General features: G+C 42.7%; 1 protein-coding gene across 4 annotated transcripts in view; it reads right to left on the reverse strand.

Annotated features, from left to right (window-relative positions):
• LOC118216814 (beta-1,4-mannosyl-glycoprotein 4-beta-N-acetylglucosaminyltransferase-like) overlaps positions 1–16,239 on the reverse strand; it is a 45,087-nt gene extending 28,848 nt beyond the window's left edge. For 2 of the 4 annotated variants that reach the window (XR_004763077.1, XM_035398334.1), the window contains exon 1: positions 13,460–16,239. Coding sequence is in view for 1 of the 4 variants with exons in the window: in XM_035398333.1 (XP_035254224.1) it covers positions 8,830–8,855 (26 nt within the window). In the remaining 3 variants the exon portion in view is untranslated. Of the gene's footprint in view, positions 1–8,829; positions 10,290–12,292; positions 12,862–13,459 lie in introns of those variants that run through there. The other 2 variants (XR_004763076.1, XM_035398333.1) reach the window with 2 other exon arrangements.
• Positions 16,240–16,248: the final 9 nt, after the last annotated feature.

Raw genomic sequence — 16,248 nt, forward strand, 5'->3', positions numbered from 1 at the left:
TCCTGTTCTTGACTATTTCAGACCCTCCCTATCTGTACACCCCCTCCACATTATTGTTTGACTTTCTTTTCAAGCTGCCACACACCCTGTAAATCGTCATCCTCCTTGAAATGTTATTTATTAACTCACCCCTTCGCATTCTTATTGGTGGGGAGAAAGTATCTGTGTTCCCACTGCCAACCAAGTAAGTGTGATTAAACCCTCTATGCGTTTATTCCTGCAGTGGCTGGGAGCCGTTTAATAGGCCAGGGAGGGTATCAGTTGCCAGGCCCATCCTTGTCTTATTGTAGTCAGTGACCCCTCGATCCATGGGTCGGGTGCCTGAAGCCTGCCTGTATCTGCAATGCGTGCAATACTCTTACAATGCAGTGACTACACAGCAGTCACCCAGTGGGGCTGCTGGCTGCAGTCGGCACTAGAATGGTCCAAATTCGATAACAAGACATTGGGCACATTGTATATCATGGGTGAATGCAGATCTGTTTACGGGTGAGGCACTGATCTTTGGAGGCATCAGTAATATCATTTTTATCTGAAAAGAAATACCTGTGCCTGCAATGGGACACAGAAAGTACAGGGCAGTTACAACTGGCATCAACATGAATGCTGGCTTGTTCTGAATGTTGGCATTCTCTCTCTCTCTCTCGCTCCACCCCCCCCCCCCCCCCCCCCCCCCCACCCCCCCCTTACGCACACACACACATTCCTGGCTTTTGTTCAGCCGAATTCAGTTAAGGTAGCTCACTCAGGTGTACAGACGTGTGACTGGTTTGGCCTGCTTATTGCCAAGTGCCCTAAGCACTCCTAGGTGGCGCACCCGTTCAAAGCCAAGTCAAGGTGACCAGAAGCTGTAAAATTGTTTTATGCTAATTTGTGCACATTGTTCACAGGTGGGTGGAAGGGTGCATGTTAATCTGTCACCTTCACTAACCTACCTGTACTATTAGCCTGATCAAGTTGACTGGAATGTGCTTTGCAGATAAACCCATATTCAGTCACTTCTGATGAATTGTGTTCTTTGGGTGGGAGAGGCAGCAATTCAGGAGAATTTAGTCATTGACCTCTGCTGTTGTGCTTGCTAAAACTTGCTAGAACCAGTCATATTGCAGGATTTTTAAAAATTCTTTATTTTTCGGAGGAGTTTGAGCAATACATAAGCATTGGTCTATATACAGATATATGAAAGGACGTAATACATTATTAAACTTTCAGATGAATCACCCTTGTATATTATAGACACATCCAGAATCCCCTTTATATCCAAATACACAAACATCTATACACCTCTATCCTCATTCTCTTTCTTTTACCTTTTCACATGAAACCTATGTCCCATACATTCCTATTAGCTCCTTCTTTGTTTTAAGAGTATTTTTCTGTAAATGTAACTTTAAAGAACCATATCTTTCATTTTTCCTAAAGCTTTATTATTGGTTTTATTTGTCTCAAAGTTGGTATACAGCTTCAGGAGTCTGAGATATACAAACACACTATAAACCAACCCAATTGCTTGAACCATTTGGCCACTACTAACAAATTAATTTGCAAATTGTGGCAAACTACAGAATTATTTGGAATTCTTAGGCAGTTAGTGTGATCATCATGAAATGTGATAGATACACTATATGACCAAAAGTATCTTGGCACCCCTTGGTCTGGGGCTGTTTTTACTTAGTTCCAGTGAAGGCAAATCTTAATGCTACAGCATGCAATCACATTCTAGACGATTCTGTGCTTCCCCAACAGTTTGGGGAAGGCCCTTTCCTGTTTCAGCATGCCAGTGCCCCCGGGCACACTGAGGTCTTATAGAAATGGTTTTGTCAAGAACGGTATGGAAGAACTTAACTAACCTGCACAGAGCCCTGGATAGAATTTTGAAACCCAAAGCTGCCATCTCGAAGATATAAGCAGTCTGATAAAAAGCTACCTGTGCAGTTAGGATTTTGTGATTTTTATGATCCCACACGTGGAAATTCACTTGTCACTCTAACAACTATTATTAATTGTTGACTTCCCTCCTGTTATGATGTTCATTTTCCACTGTGAGCTATTCATTTTGTTATTCAGTTCCTACATTTCATTGTAGGCTATCATTATTGGGAACATCCAACGTCCTTGATTTTGATATTGGCAAAATGAAAAATGCAGAAAAAAAACTCACATGGACAAGGATCAAAAGCTTCACAACTACTTTTTTGCACATCAAATAAAATAAAATTTGTTGTTAATACATCTGTACATCTGCACCCCTTTTTTGTTTGTAAGGCCCTTAGTAGTTGGAATGGATGTAATACTCTGGAGCGGGGCCAGCGTGCATGAAGCCTGGGCCCGGGACAAAATTATTTCAACGGGCCCCGCCCCCACCCCAATTAAAATAAAAATATTCTTGACAGCACGCTTGGAATATTCAACGCAATGCTTTATTCTTAGGACAACTGAAACGTCATTCAGAAACGTTCAAAAAACAGTCAGTGTCATACGCCGCACCTTTTTGGTAGCAAAGTCATGTCCGTATTATGTCCTTTAAGTCCAGATTCTGCGCCAACTGGCTCTCTATTGAAAGCAGTACCAAACCATTTAGTCTGTCTTGAGTCATTGTAGAGTTTTTTTTATAAGTTTCATCTTACTGAACGCACGTTCACCACCCGAGACGGTCACCGGCAAGCACAGAAAAATGCACAGTAAGACGCACAAGTCACCATAAATGCTCTGAAGCTCCATGTCATAAATAGCATTCAGTAACTCCAAAGGCCCTAGGTTCTTCTCAAATGTAGCATTGTATACCGATTTTATGTGATTAATCTGCCTTTCGAGACAATCTGTCAAAATCATCTTCGTATTTTGCAGACAGCTCCTTAACGTTATAATTCATGTGGTCAGTGACCTTACCTTTACGTTAGCTAATTGAACCTGAATTTCCAAGCAGGGCTCAATAGTTAAGATTAAAATTTTTTAAATTATCTAGCTTTTTAAAAAAATTTTGCTTGCTGGTAGCTAACCACTTAAAGTAAATAGCCTATACATTAGTACTGTAGCCTACAGTAGTAGCCTACTGTACATGACAAGGACCACATGTTGAGAGATTGTTAGCCTAACTAAAGTGGCAAACGTAGCAACAACAATGTCCCACCTTGCTCCTTTGATGCCTCAGCATGTCTGTCTTGTTTAAGAAATTTAGCCATTTTCTCCCTTGCCTGTATAATGTCATCTTCTTTTTTTCTCTTTTCTTTTCGCTTTTGAGCGCCAGATTTGTGAGTAGACATTTTGACAGCTAGATTTGGAAGAATTAACATAGGACTACCCTTAAGACCAAACCATTTTGCAATATAATAGGGGGGACATGTTTAGGCTACATATTGTAGAATGAAGATAAATGATTTGACGGCAAGCAACATGTATTCAAAGCAAATAATGCGAACATTTTCTGAAAACATATAAATTTTTCTAAATATTCCACCAATCAATGGCCAACATTTATGAGTGAGGATCACTCTCTCTCCTGGGCCTCCCCCAGGAGTGGGTCCGGAACAACTTCCCCGGTTGTCCCCCCCCGGACGCCGGGCCTGCTCTGGAGAGCTTTTTCAATAAAAATTAACATCCAGCCAAAATGAGGCACTTGTAAACAAGCTGTGTGGTTTGGAATCCACAACCATACAATACAAAATTAAGCGCGTCGTTAAAATCAGTTCATTAGACTCGTTCAGCTATGCCAGCAATGGTGATAAATTGAAGCATGAGACAATAAGAGATAAAATTAAATACTCAAAGAGCCAGTCTTTCTAAAACAAAGGAAATTTAACTAGGGTTTGCAGCTGCGTTATAGGCTAACTCTTAAGGGGTTCTCTCAACCTATTAAATGTGTAATTATGTTAAAATATGAAATGGTGTGAATGACTTTCAGCCAGTAACTATGGTAGGATAGAAAACCTACAGACACTGAAGATCTTGAAATGTATTTGTGTGTGTGCAGGTGTGTCTGCGCATGCGTGTGTGTGTTTCTTTTTTATATATTTTTGGTTCATGTTACTTCTGTTCTGGGTGTTTTTCACTAATGATACTTTTTTTGCATTTCATTATTGACCAAAGCAGTTGAAGATGCTTGGGGGGGGGGAATCAGAGCTGGGAACAGAAACCTACTCTTTCGCACCAAACACCAGCGACATTACACTGGTGAAAAGGCAGGGCACGAATCTCCTGTCACAATGCTTTCCCCTTGTCATCAGTCATCCATGTCTTACAGGCGTGATCACGATGACACAATCCCCTTTAAATTGGGCGGCTGTGCCTTACAGGCTTGATCCAGTCACCACCCTCCCCTTTAATATCCCACGCCTGACAGCCACGCTGCTGCCGGCGGGGCTTCGAACGGGTGCAGATTTGGGAACTGAACCCTTGTCACACGCTCAGGTTACTGTGTCGCTAAAAAGGCAGGGCCTCAGGGTCACACTGACTGACAGGCAGCTCACTGCAATGTGCTAAAGACACACTGAACTACAAGACACATTCTGCGACAAGACACACAAAACAGCTTTTTTGCAGCTTCAATTGCTGTACAAAGAGCAATGACATACTATTGATAGAGGTAGTAATAGATATTATTTATTTATATATATATATATATATATATACACATGTCAGCAGATGAAAAAATTTTAATTATAGATATTGGTCAGATATCGGTCAGCCAATATGGCAACCAATATGGCAACCGATTATTGTTTCTGTATTTGAATTTCTAGTGTGTCTTCCTTGCACAGGGTGATGGCTGGAAAAAAAACATAAGGCTACAACAACATAATTAAAATGGCCTATATTTGTAAAAAAACACAATATTAGTATTAATTATACTATTATTAAACTGTTATTATATACTAACAATAAACCTCAAAGACGTCAAACAATGAGCTCAGTGATTTCATCCAGAGACATTTTGAAAATAATTTTAAAACAATTTAAAAAATTTTTAAACGATTTTTAAACAATTCTCATGAATAGCCTATCAATATTGAACAGCAGTTAATAATCAAACCTAATAGGCCTATTTACTGGTTACTATACAAAACAAGCAATTAAGTGAATAACAAGGTTCTGAGGGCATTCTGTCTTATGCAGACACAAAGTACAAATACTTTTAAATGACACAATTACCAACATTGCACTTTTGAATGTTTAAATGTTTTAAATGGAATCTAAGTAAAATCTTGGGATTTTAAATGTAATGTATAAAACTATACAACATATTTAAAAATGGCCTAACTTATGAAAAACAAACTGTATTTATGCTTCAAATTGCTGGTTAGTATAAGCAACTATTTGTTTTGTCAACATTTTGAGGCTTGCCATTTAAAATAAAATCAAAATGCACTGTACATGTAAGTGGTTTTTAAACTCTTTCATTTGAAAATTGTTAACGCAGTGCATGCTTGTTACATAAACTAATAATTAGAATTTTAATTTTAGCCCATGACAATTTAAACGAGTTAAAGGCATAAAGTAAAATCAATTTTACAAATTAAGTATATATTATTAGATAGCCTTGGCTAATGTTAAGAGTAACTTATTTAGATTCAGTGTATTTTGTCACCAAATTATAGTAGGCTATTGGGCCTTTTAATTGAAACATTTTAATTATATTTTTTATATTTTGAATAGAAAACTACTTGACAACAACATTCATTCAATACATTTAATGATTAAGTAACTTATTATATCAGCACCAGTTCCTCGGTCTAAACTCCCTCCCCATTCTCTCTGGCGCATTGTGTGATGCTGCGATGACAACCAGCAATTCAACTTCAAACAGACATATAACAAAGAGTGTCAATTTGTGTGCTGCCCACTCTTCATCCTCTAATGTATTTGGCCTGTGCATTTGGGTGCAGCTTCAATCAGTATAATGACGGAAGAAGATAATCACATCACCCCGGTGTCAATGCGTTTGTGCAGTAATCGGTACCTGCCAGAAATGTAAATGTAAATTCCCCAACATTAGTGCGAACAGATAGGAAGGGATTGAAAGACTAAAAGAGAGCTACAGATAGATCCCTGCTGCGGATGTGTGGAGGGATTGTGGAGACAAGGCCTGGTTCTCAGCCCAGTCCCTTACCCTTTTGTGTCAGAGTTCCATCAGTCAGTGGGCATGTAGCTCTGAGCTGGGCTGACCTGCTGTGCCTGCGTGTGACGAGACAGGGGGGTGCACGCGTGTGATGGGGCAGGGGGTGCGCGCCTTCTCAGCTGAGTCCACATCGGGCCTCAGATAGCTCCATCATTGTCTGTACGTGTGTACTTGCTCTTTGCCGGTGTTTGGTCTGTGTCCGCACCAGTCTCCGACACCGCTTGACCCGCTGGGTCACGGATTGAGAGGAGCGGTTGCCAAACCCACCCGCCCCCTCGCCCAGGTCAGCCCACCTTGCCCAGCATGAAGGGTCCTCAGGCCGGCTTTGTGGACTCGTGGCTGGGCATCGGGGCGGGGAATGCACACCAGCGCCCAGGCAGTGCTCTCAAACCCATCTGCCTCTGAGACCCAAGTACACAAGAGTAGGCCTTTACACAATAGGCCCTATTCTCCCAATCAGACCCACTCCCAGCTCTCAAATATCACGTTCTTTCTGACTTCTTTCTGAATTCTCAGTACTCACAAAAGCCTCCTTCTCTAGCCCACAGGCAACAGGAAAACTCTCTCCCCCCTCCAACACCCCTCAAAACATACCCCCTCTCCACCCTGACTTTCTCTCCTTATCTTGTTCAAGCGTAGCCTCTTTTCCTGCCCTGTCCCTCTATCTTTCTCACACACACACTCACACACAGATGGACACACCTGATCTCCTAATGATATACGCTGTTGACAGAGGTGGAGAAGGTCAAACCCATCCAGTTCCAGGAAAAAATGTCCAACTCCCCCCCCCACCCCCCCCCCCACACACTCATATTGCTGAGTAAAAAGCCACAGTGCATGGATATGTACTGACTCCTCCCCTCATATTTGCTGAAACAACAGGCAAAAACAAGCTGGGACAAAAAGGGGGACATTTTTTAAGGAATGGGATTGTGGAGCAGGGCCCAGCAGTGACCGGTTTTTGCCCCAGCTTCTCAGCCTGCCCGAGGGGTTTTTAAGGATATTCAGGGCCATTATGCCGAACAGTTATTAACGCTCTAGTAACAAGGCCTGATAACTATCATTTGAAAATGGAAATGTATTTTGGATTCAGTTGCGTAGAAAAAAAATTTGATTCGCAAATTCACTCTCAAAGAATGCACTGTTGCAGAAATGAAGTAAACAGACTGAATCAAGTGGTAAATACAAAAGAAACGCGTAAATACTTTGCCGTTCCAACCAATTGGGTTTTTATATTCTAACGGAAGAACCCAGCATTCCATTGAATGTGTGTAGAGATATAGATTGCTGATGGGACCAGGTTTTACAGTGCCACGCTACCAGCATTTCTGCTAAATGAACGTCAGTGTGTCGACAATGGCGTTTTTGTTTTTCAGGCTCACAGGATAGCGCTCTAACAGACCGCCAGTGTGCTGTGCTTCATGGTAAATGACTCATAACTGACTAATCCTCTGATATTTGCTTAGCGTGTTAATGTGTAACACACAACAAAGCAGGTCCCCTGATACACCGCCAACCACTTGTATGTGCTTGGTTGCTGTGACATCAAATAGCAGAGACTTTTGAGCCAATGACACACTTGACGGGCACATTGGTGAGCTTAACTCCATAAAGACAAATTCACCAAACCTCATAAGCATTTATTCAAAGACACACACACACACACACATACGCATCAAGCAACATGCACACACATGTGCATGAGAACCTTGTCACACACACTAAACTAAATGCAAGGATTTGAACATCATGTTTGACAAGCTGAACTTCAATCAACACTCAGAAAAAGCTAAACTGAAAGACCATTAGGCATCTCTTTCACACCTGTACACTGGCTTAGAGGAAGGAATTGGCCTCATGAGTCACTGAACTCATTAAATCTCATTGAACCTGTCTTCGCTGGCACTGGAGCCAGAGTGCTCTCCAAGCAGAATCACGCTGATTCACCCACTGGCCCACAACAGACACCGTTGAAAGTAGATTCTTATATATGTTAAATGCAAAACATTTACTTTTTTAAAATGTTTTTTTAAAATACAAAAGTATTTAGTATTTTTGTTGTTTTGCCACTGTAATTGAAATATACCAATGAGTATGAGGTTGAAGTGCAATGTCAGATTTTTTTGAGGGTAGTTACATCCATATCAGGTAATCTGTGTAGGAATTACAGCCCTTTTTATAGATAGCTCCATGAATTTATGGGAGCGAAAGTAATTGGACAATTGACACGGAGACTATGGTGCCCTCTGCTTGCATAGTTTAGTGGTTAAGGATTTCAGAAAGTGTAGGGCTCGCAAACTATCATGGTGCCCGAAACGATTTTTGAAATAATGTAGCTTTGTTTACTTAAGGTTGAATATTTTTTGACAACCAAGATCCACATGATTCAAATCATCACATAATTAACAATCACTGTGCAATTCACAAAGGTTTTTGGAGAATGAATCAGGTAAATATGCTAAACTTTTTTTCATAAGCTATCTGCTCAGACCTACCTTGAAAGTGGTGTGTATGTCTTGAAAAGTTATGGAATATCCTGAAGAATATAGAATGACCAGAGGAGAGCTGAATGAAAAACTGAATGACTTCTTGTTGCACTATGAATTTACGACGACACTGTATCTTACCTACACAACTGGCTCACTGTCAGCTGAAATAACCTTTTTCTTCTACTTCTTCATCTAAACTTAATCATGGGAGGGATTTGAACTGACCTCCCACAGGGGATCACCCTCCACATGGCGTCTGCTCCCCGCCACCACTCCGGCTGACGTCAAAAGCTCCCTCTTTGCGTTGGCACGGGTTGACGATGAACAAGAGCCTAGATCCCAGCGCTGTGCAAAGCAAGTGGGATCACACCCGCCCGCACAAAACCCAACCCTCCGGCTCCAGGCTGTATCTGGCAGGGTGGCCAAGTTAGTCTGTGACCTTTCAAGAATGAATCCAAGCCAGGAACCCACACGGTGAACACAAAATAAGTTCAATGTCTAGTGATGGAGAGTGGCTACTGTGCGCTCCTTCTTCCTCGCAGCCTGGTGCGATCACGCCCTGCTTTCAGCCCCAGCTCCTCCGCTGTCCTTTCCCACCTCCGTTTCTCACGCCTTTCTGCTCACATGCAGGACTGCGCTCTGCGAAAGGGCGGTAAACTGATCCGCTACAATTGTGAGCACATCCTGAGGCTCAGCCTTTCTTTCGGGGAGCCAGGGCCTTTGTGCCATCAGAAAGCGCCCGGCGAGAATGCGTCAGATACAGCACTTCTGGGAGGGGTAAAAGAAATGTATCTTTCTCTCCCTCTCTCTGTCTGTCTCTCCCTTGTTCACACCCACACACACACACAAATCTTACACGTGAGGTGGTGTAGCTCCTCCGCTGTAGGGTTATGCAAAACGTCCGGTCATGACTTATTGCGAATGCCGTTTGTGTGTCTTCCTCGTTTCCTTTAAACAAAGGTGAACTGAACACGGCCATCTCTGCCCTTTATGAAGTGAAGTGGAGACAATCAGAGAGATCCAAACTCTTAAGCTCTTTGTGTGAGCGCACAGCCCGAGCACAGGCCCCGCCTGAAGGAAAAGGTGCGCTGCAAGATTAAGGGCCGGGCCTTCGGAACTGCCATGAGAGATGGATCAGAAGGACTACTTATTTAGCGTGCCGTAAGACAACAAACAACTGTGATTCGCTCGAGGAAGGAGAATGGTGCCCTGGCGATGCATGGAGTATTTGGTGACAGTTTCTATGAATGGTCCTCTGAAAAAGCTATGTAAATCCTTCATAAATACTTCATAGACAATCAAAAATGCTTATGTGAATAGCAGCTAATAGGAATATGGGGTGTGTCACTTGCTCCATCAGTAACACACCATGTGCCCATTTGCAGTTATGGATAGAAGCGTTTGTGAATATATCTGTAGCGCTCATACAGGTGTTACCTAGTGCTTACGAAGGTTAATATAGCTTTAGAGATACGCAATTCCTAGAAAGTGTCACGGAGATCATTTGAAGGCTGATGTGAAATGGAGAGGCCAAAATTCTGAGAAAGGAACCGCAGACTCGGAACAGCATGTTTGGGAGATCACTTTCCGCAGGGCGCCCGCCGTCACAGGCATCGGTCCGCCCGGGCAACTCCCCAGCAGATGACACCTTTACGGCATCTTTAATCTCAGGCGAGCTGCCAGGCGGTGAACTGGGTCAGCCGGCTCCGGCTCCAGGGGCAAGCACGGGCACGCACGGGCACGCACGGGCACGCACGGGCACAAGAGGCGGGCACCTCTGCCTGGTGCGTGGCCTCTGCTCTGCATGCAGCCGAGAGGGAGCAGTATACGCCTGATCCACACGCACACGCACAGGCGCGCATACAGACACAGACGCACACACACACACACACAGATGAACATGCACTCATGCACACACAAACACAAGCACCAGAGGGTTCTGGATTGCAAACGCATTAGCTTGCATGCATCAGTGCACAGATACGGGCATGGGCATAGATGGAGATACACGCTACACAAAAACCCTCATCTCTTTGGATAAAAACATTTGGCAAACAACATTATCTAATTTGCTTGAATTTTCATCATAATTTTTCATATTTTGATATAATTGTTTTCATGCTTAGTCTGAGGACAGGAGATGCATTCTAATCAATTGATTTGTTAGAACAGTAATCGATTAACCGACAATTTAATCAAACTAGACATTATTTTTTTTTCTGAATGAATGGAAAACATTCACCAGTGAACGGTGTATCGTGGTAGAGTCTTATGACTGAGGAACAGAAAATAGAAATATCCATAGTTAACCTATTTGAACAGCATGAAGCACAATGCTTGAAGAAAAATGACTCCTGTTTCTGTAAGGTGTGAGAAGTAAGATTTAATATGACCTGTTTATACCTGTCAGAGTTGGTTGTGCGAAATTCTGGAACCAGATGCAGGCAATAGTACATTTCAGAAATAAGCTGGTCCGTCACAAAACAGGCTAATCCATCAGAAGTCATAACACATACAGTCTGTTTCTGGGGTCAGGGCCAGCCAGAGCTGGTGGTTTGTGGATTAAAAAACTATTTTGGCAGACAACATGGAATAATAAACATACCGGAAGCCTTAGCTCTGACACACAAAGGAATCTGTGCATGTGTATGTGTGTACACGAGAGTAAATTAAAAATAGATTATGGGTACTACAGAGGAAGCCACAGACATCAACAAGAAAACATTTCTCGCACAATCTCAATGCTTTGGTATCTTTTACAATGCCTGTCATCCAGCTGAAATGGAGATGTGGAAGTATCCCTCTGCGGAACAATGGGAACTGAGAAAGAATGATTAATTTATTTACTATCTTATTCAAAGGATGGCACCTTCTACAGCCCCTTCAGTGCCCCCCATGGATTTCAGTTCAGTTCAGAGAGAATAGCGCCACTCTGTTGGCCCACCAACACTTCAAGTAAGTAGCAACAACAGCTTCGTTTTCCCAAGTCTGCCATCCAAGCACTATGCAATCCCAGACCTGCCTTCCGCGGTTTACCATGACTAGGGTTCTGTAGGTATGGGCTGCTGGCAAGGCCGTAAGGCTACAAGACGCATGATTGTTTTAGCCCAAACAACAGCCCTTACCATGGCCTTCACAATTTTCCATAATAGCAGGAATTCAGCAAGCGTACACAGGTACGATGTCCTGGTTTAAGGTCTTGGAAATTGTATCTCTCTTCTAAAAGTGCAATATAAATGTAATTAATAATAATCTATCAGGCATTCAGGAGAAAGAACAGCTGCTTCTCAGAACACACCTACAAGCTGTGAGTCATGTTTCAAGCAAGTCAGAAAAAAAAAAAAAAAATTTTCTTGGACAAAAACTCACAGTGGACATATGGGCCCATCTACGAACGGTGTCAGATACACCCCGGGAAAAACTCTTGTACTGTGTTCTAGTGCCCCAAAGGTCAGCGAGGGAGGTTTCAGATTTTGCTACTGCACAACCTGCTGACCACTGCCGTCTGGCACAGAGAACTGCTTCATGCCAGCCTGCTCCTCCTCTCTTTCCCTCCCAATAATGGTTCGGCACTTTTAAACCTGTGATATATGTGTCTTTTGTCACCCTAGTCTTCTGAAATATAATCTCAAGTTTCTCAAGGACAGTCTGAGGCTGTGAGTCATCGATGTGTATAAATCGACGCCTCCCTGTAGCTTAACCACCATGCAGTGACACGCAAATGCAGCGGCTTGTGTCTATCAGCAGGGGATGCGTGAGATTTCTGAGCAATTCTGCAAGATGTAATAGCAATAATAATTGAATTTATTAAAAAAATACATAACCATAACCAGAGCTCTACAATTGAAAGCAGAAGTCAAGTCTGTACATCACTGCACATAGATCAGTGGCTTCAACAAGGCCACTGATCTATGAAACAGCCACACTCAAATATCACGGTGATGCACATGGGCCTACTGCTGGCTGTGACAGCTTTTTTATTTTTATTTTTATTTTTAAATACCTTCATAACATCTATGACATCACCGTAGCGCCTCCGCAATTAATATATATGGACATAGCCCTATTCATATTCGAATTTAATTCCAGTCTCGTGAATTTTACATTTATATTACGGATACAGTGTTATGTATTTTTTCTATGATGGGCTTTGTAACGCAAAGTAGGACCTCGTGTGGGGGAATGTTCAAGGTGCTTTTTAAAAATTGGACAAGACATCACTTACACCATTTACATGCGTTGACCATGGAAAACCACCTACGATTGAATGACATTAAGATTTTATGAAAAAATATATATGAACAATTTCAACAGGCCATTCCGTTCAGAAAATTCTAACTTTTAAAATACCGCGAAATTACACTCTCGTGTTATTACCCTAGTGTAGCGCACACTACATGATGTTTGGTTAGAGTCAATGTGTTTTCCCTTTACCCCCGGCGTTTAGCGGGGAATTTCTCGTATATCATCCCCGCTACATAAAGCCAATAATTGTCTGGAATGCGTCCAAATAACGTCCAGTCACAACCTAAATTCTCACTCGAACGAAGTGGGATTGATCGTGAGGAGCGCTATGGTTTAAAGACATGAAAATGAGTGTATGGTGAGTGTAGGCAGTTCATATTGTAGGATAGGCTACAGTGCACGGCGTCTTCGGCAACATTGTATCCATTTCTACGACGTCGTCTTTAGAAATATGTAGCAGAACTCAGTTACAGTTACTATTAAATTAGAGGTTCAGTTCTCTATTTACTCGAAAAGGTTACGGCCTTAATTAGTCTCGCCGACACACAGACAAACAATAAATGCAATCGCAATTCAGATTCCCCGTACTTCTGATGAAAACGGCGCTTACCCATCGCATATGGTTGATGTACCAGAAGTTCATTAGAGAGAAGTCGATCTCACCACCGCCGCGTGAAAAACACAGTTTCTGACATTCCGTGCTTTGACGTTTCACCTTTGGTTTCTTGGATGCCGGTGTCTACTCTTCCCGTCAGGAACAATTATGTGACTCTGCCCTTCCATAGTGAAGTGCTACAGGGGCGAACAAATGTTGCTTTCAAGGCGCAGAGAAGAACCAAGCATGTCAATCAATCGCATCGTCCTCCTGTCCGACTGTCCTTAGAAAAGGCGAATTCTATGCATTAGCCAGATTACTCGTTGCCCGCGCGGTAACCCATGAAAATCTGCTATAGCCTCTGATTTACAGTAGGCTATAGCCTAGGGGTGGCAGCAAGAAGGACATATATTGTGTCTTCATTGTGAAAGCAAAGGGTATTTCACTTGCGCCGCCTTGTCAGCCGTCGCAGCAAACGCCACACAGCGATTCTGTCGCTTTCATATTTAGCCGTCGCGGTTATTTCGCGCTCTTCAGTATCTGCAAATCAACACCTCGTCCTTCGTTTTCTGGACTGATAATGAAGTCCTGCTCCGCTCATTAAAATCCAGATCCCACTGCTCTCTCCCATATGATCCAAAGAGCAGGAAGAAAGATGGAGAGGCGTGGTGGGTTCAGCATGGGACAGCTCCTCCCCAATAACGGGTACTCATCAGAAAACGGGCGCCGGTGTACGAGCCTTTGTAGTCGAAGAGGGAAGCGCGAGGTATAGTCATGAAACTGTTAATCGCGTTGTTAACTATGATCAAGTCGCAAAGAATGTGGCCAAACGGTTTATATTTAATAGATTTCAACCACGAGGCAGTTCAGATGAAACGCCCTGTCTGAGAACCTGATACTGCTCTCCTCAATTTTACAGGCAATGATTTTTTTTTAATTGAAAGGAACTAATTTGAGCTGCCCAAAAACTGAAACTTAGGTAATTAGTCCACATATACCATCATGAACAGTTAGTTTCACCCGGCAAAACAGACAAGTTCTAGAACACCTAGTGTAATTTTTTACCCAGACCTACAGAGATGTTCTGGGGGAAATCCCAGAAAATGTAACTTACCAGTGTCCTTGATTCATAGATAAAAACATGCTTTAAGAGTCTTGGTAGGGGGTCAAATGGGGCTTGACTCATTATACAAATGTGTTCAGAAGTTGGAGATACTGACTTTCAAAAGTACTGGCAGAACTCAACACCTTTGCTTAATTACTTGGACTAATGGGTCCATGCATTACTTCTGTAACAGTCATGACTGAACAGTTTATTATTATTTGATGGAAAAACATTGTGCCTGGCAACATAAAAGACCAAATGTTTTGAAAAAGCTGAACATGCGCACAAAAGATAGATTAGAAAACAACTTTAACTTTGCGGCAAATCATCCATCAGGACAACTTATCCTCAAGAACCTCCATTGAGGATGAGAACCAAAAATGGGCAGTGCTGTACTCAAAATGGGTGTAATTATAATATGCAATCAGTAACTCACAGATTTGAACCAACAACTTTTCCTTTTGCTACACCTTTTGTTTAAACAAGTGCACGACTAACAGCTTGATGCAGCTCCATCCATCCTGCAGATTCATGAAACCTCATTCTCTAATCACTAGTTTAAACAAAGCTTCACCGACATTTCTTCTTTTATTTTCAATTTGGCACCCAACATGGGGCTGTAAACATCTGATTCCCACCCTAATTTAGAATGTCCAAATAACTGCTATGGTAGCCAGGTTCATGCATGAACAACCCTGCCAATTCAAGAGTGCAGACATATGCAGTTCCCCACATGGTGTCACCAGCTGCTTCTTTTCACATCGCAACCTAAAGTTAAGCTTGCAGAGTAAGGTCAGAGGAAGACAATTCATATGTGACTTTACCACTTTACCATTACCTGATAATCCACTGGGGGCACTAGATAGTGATGAAACACAGATCCCTAACTGACTGAAGCCTCCCAATACCCTGGGCAAAGCAACTGCCAATCGCGCATCGCCCTATGGAGCTACCAGACACAGATGGCACTGGTACAGTCAGGATTTTATCCAACACCATGGGGCTCATCCATGCACCACCACTGCATGGTGCCTTAACCGAATAAGCCACCCAGCAACACTCACCAACTTTGAAAATAAAGAAAACAGCTTGTTTATACAATTTATTCTGTACTCTGCTGGCAGGCACCATACTCACTGCACACACCACGTTATGTTAAAAAAACTGAGATAAATGCCTCCATCACACTCCGTCCATCAATACAGCGTGCTCACCATCCCACTTCCCTACAAGGAAAAAATATACATTTGGGTGGAGTGGATGGAGATACTGACAGGACAACAAATGGTCCCAGTTTAATTCAATCACACATGCACCTCTCTCTCTCTCTGCCCCCCCGTTCTCCTTCATCCTCCTCTGCCATCCATCCTAGACTTAAAATTCCAAGTATGTCCCTCCTTACCTCTTCCAATTTTGTTCGCACCAGTGAAGCATGCCCAAATCCAGGCTTGGCCTGTCCTGCTCCTGAAGAGCCACAGGGCACATGCTGGTTTTCTGTTCCTACTTGTCCCTCAATTGTCTGATTACAGCAGCAGATTATGCACTTAATTTACCTCACCATGTTTCTTCAACGATTCAATTTTTGTGCCGATTTTAAGGTGGGAAAAAAAAAACCCCCAGCAGAGATACCTGTGGCTCTCCAGAGTCAGGGTTTACAACACACTCCCTCCCCCCTCCCCCCCCCCACCCCCACCCCCCC

Source organism: Anguilla anguilla, chromosome 17 (genome assembly GCF_013347855.1).
Source record: "Anguilla anguilla isolate fAngAng1 chromosome 17, fAngAng1.pri, whole genome shotgun sequence".
NCBI lineage: Eukaryota > Metazoa > Chordata > Actinopteri > Anguilliformes > Anguillidae > Anguilla > Anguilla anguilla.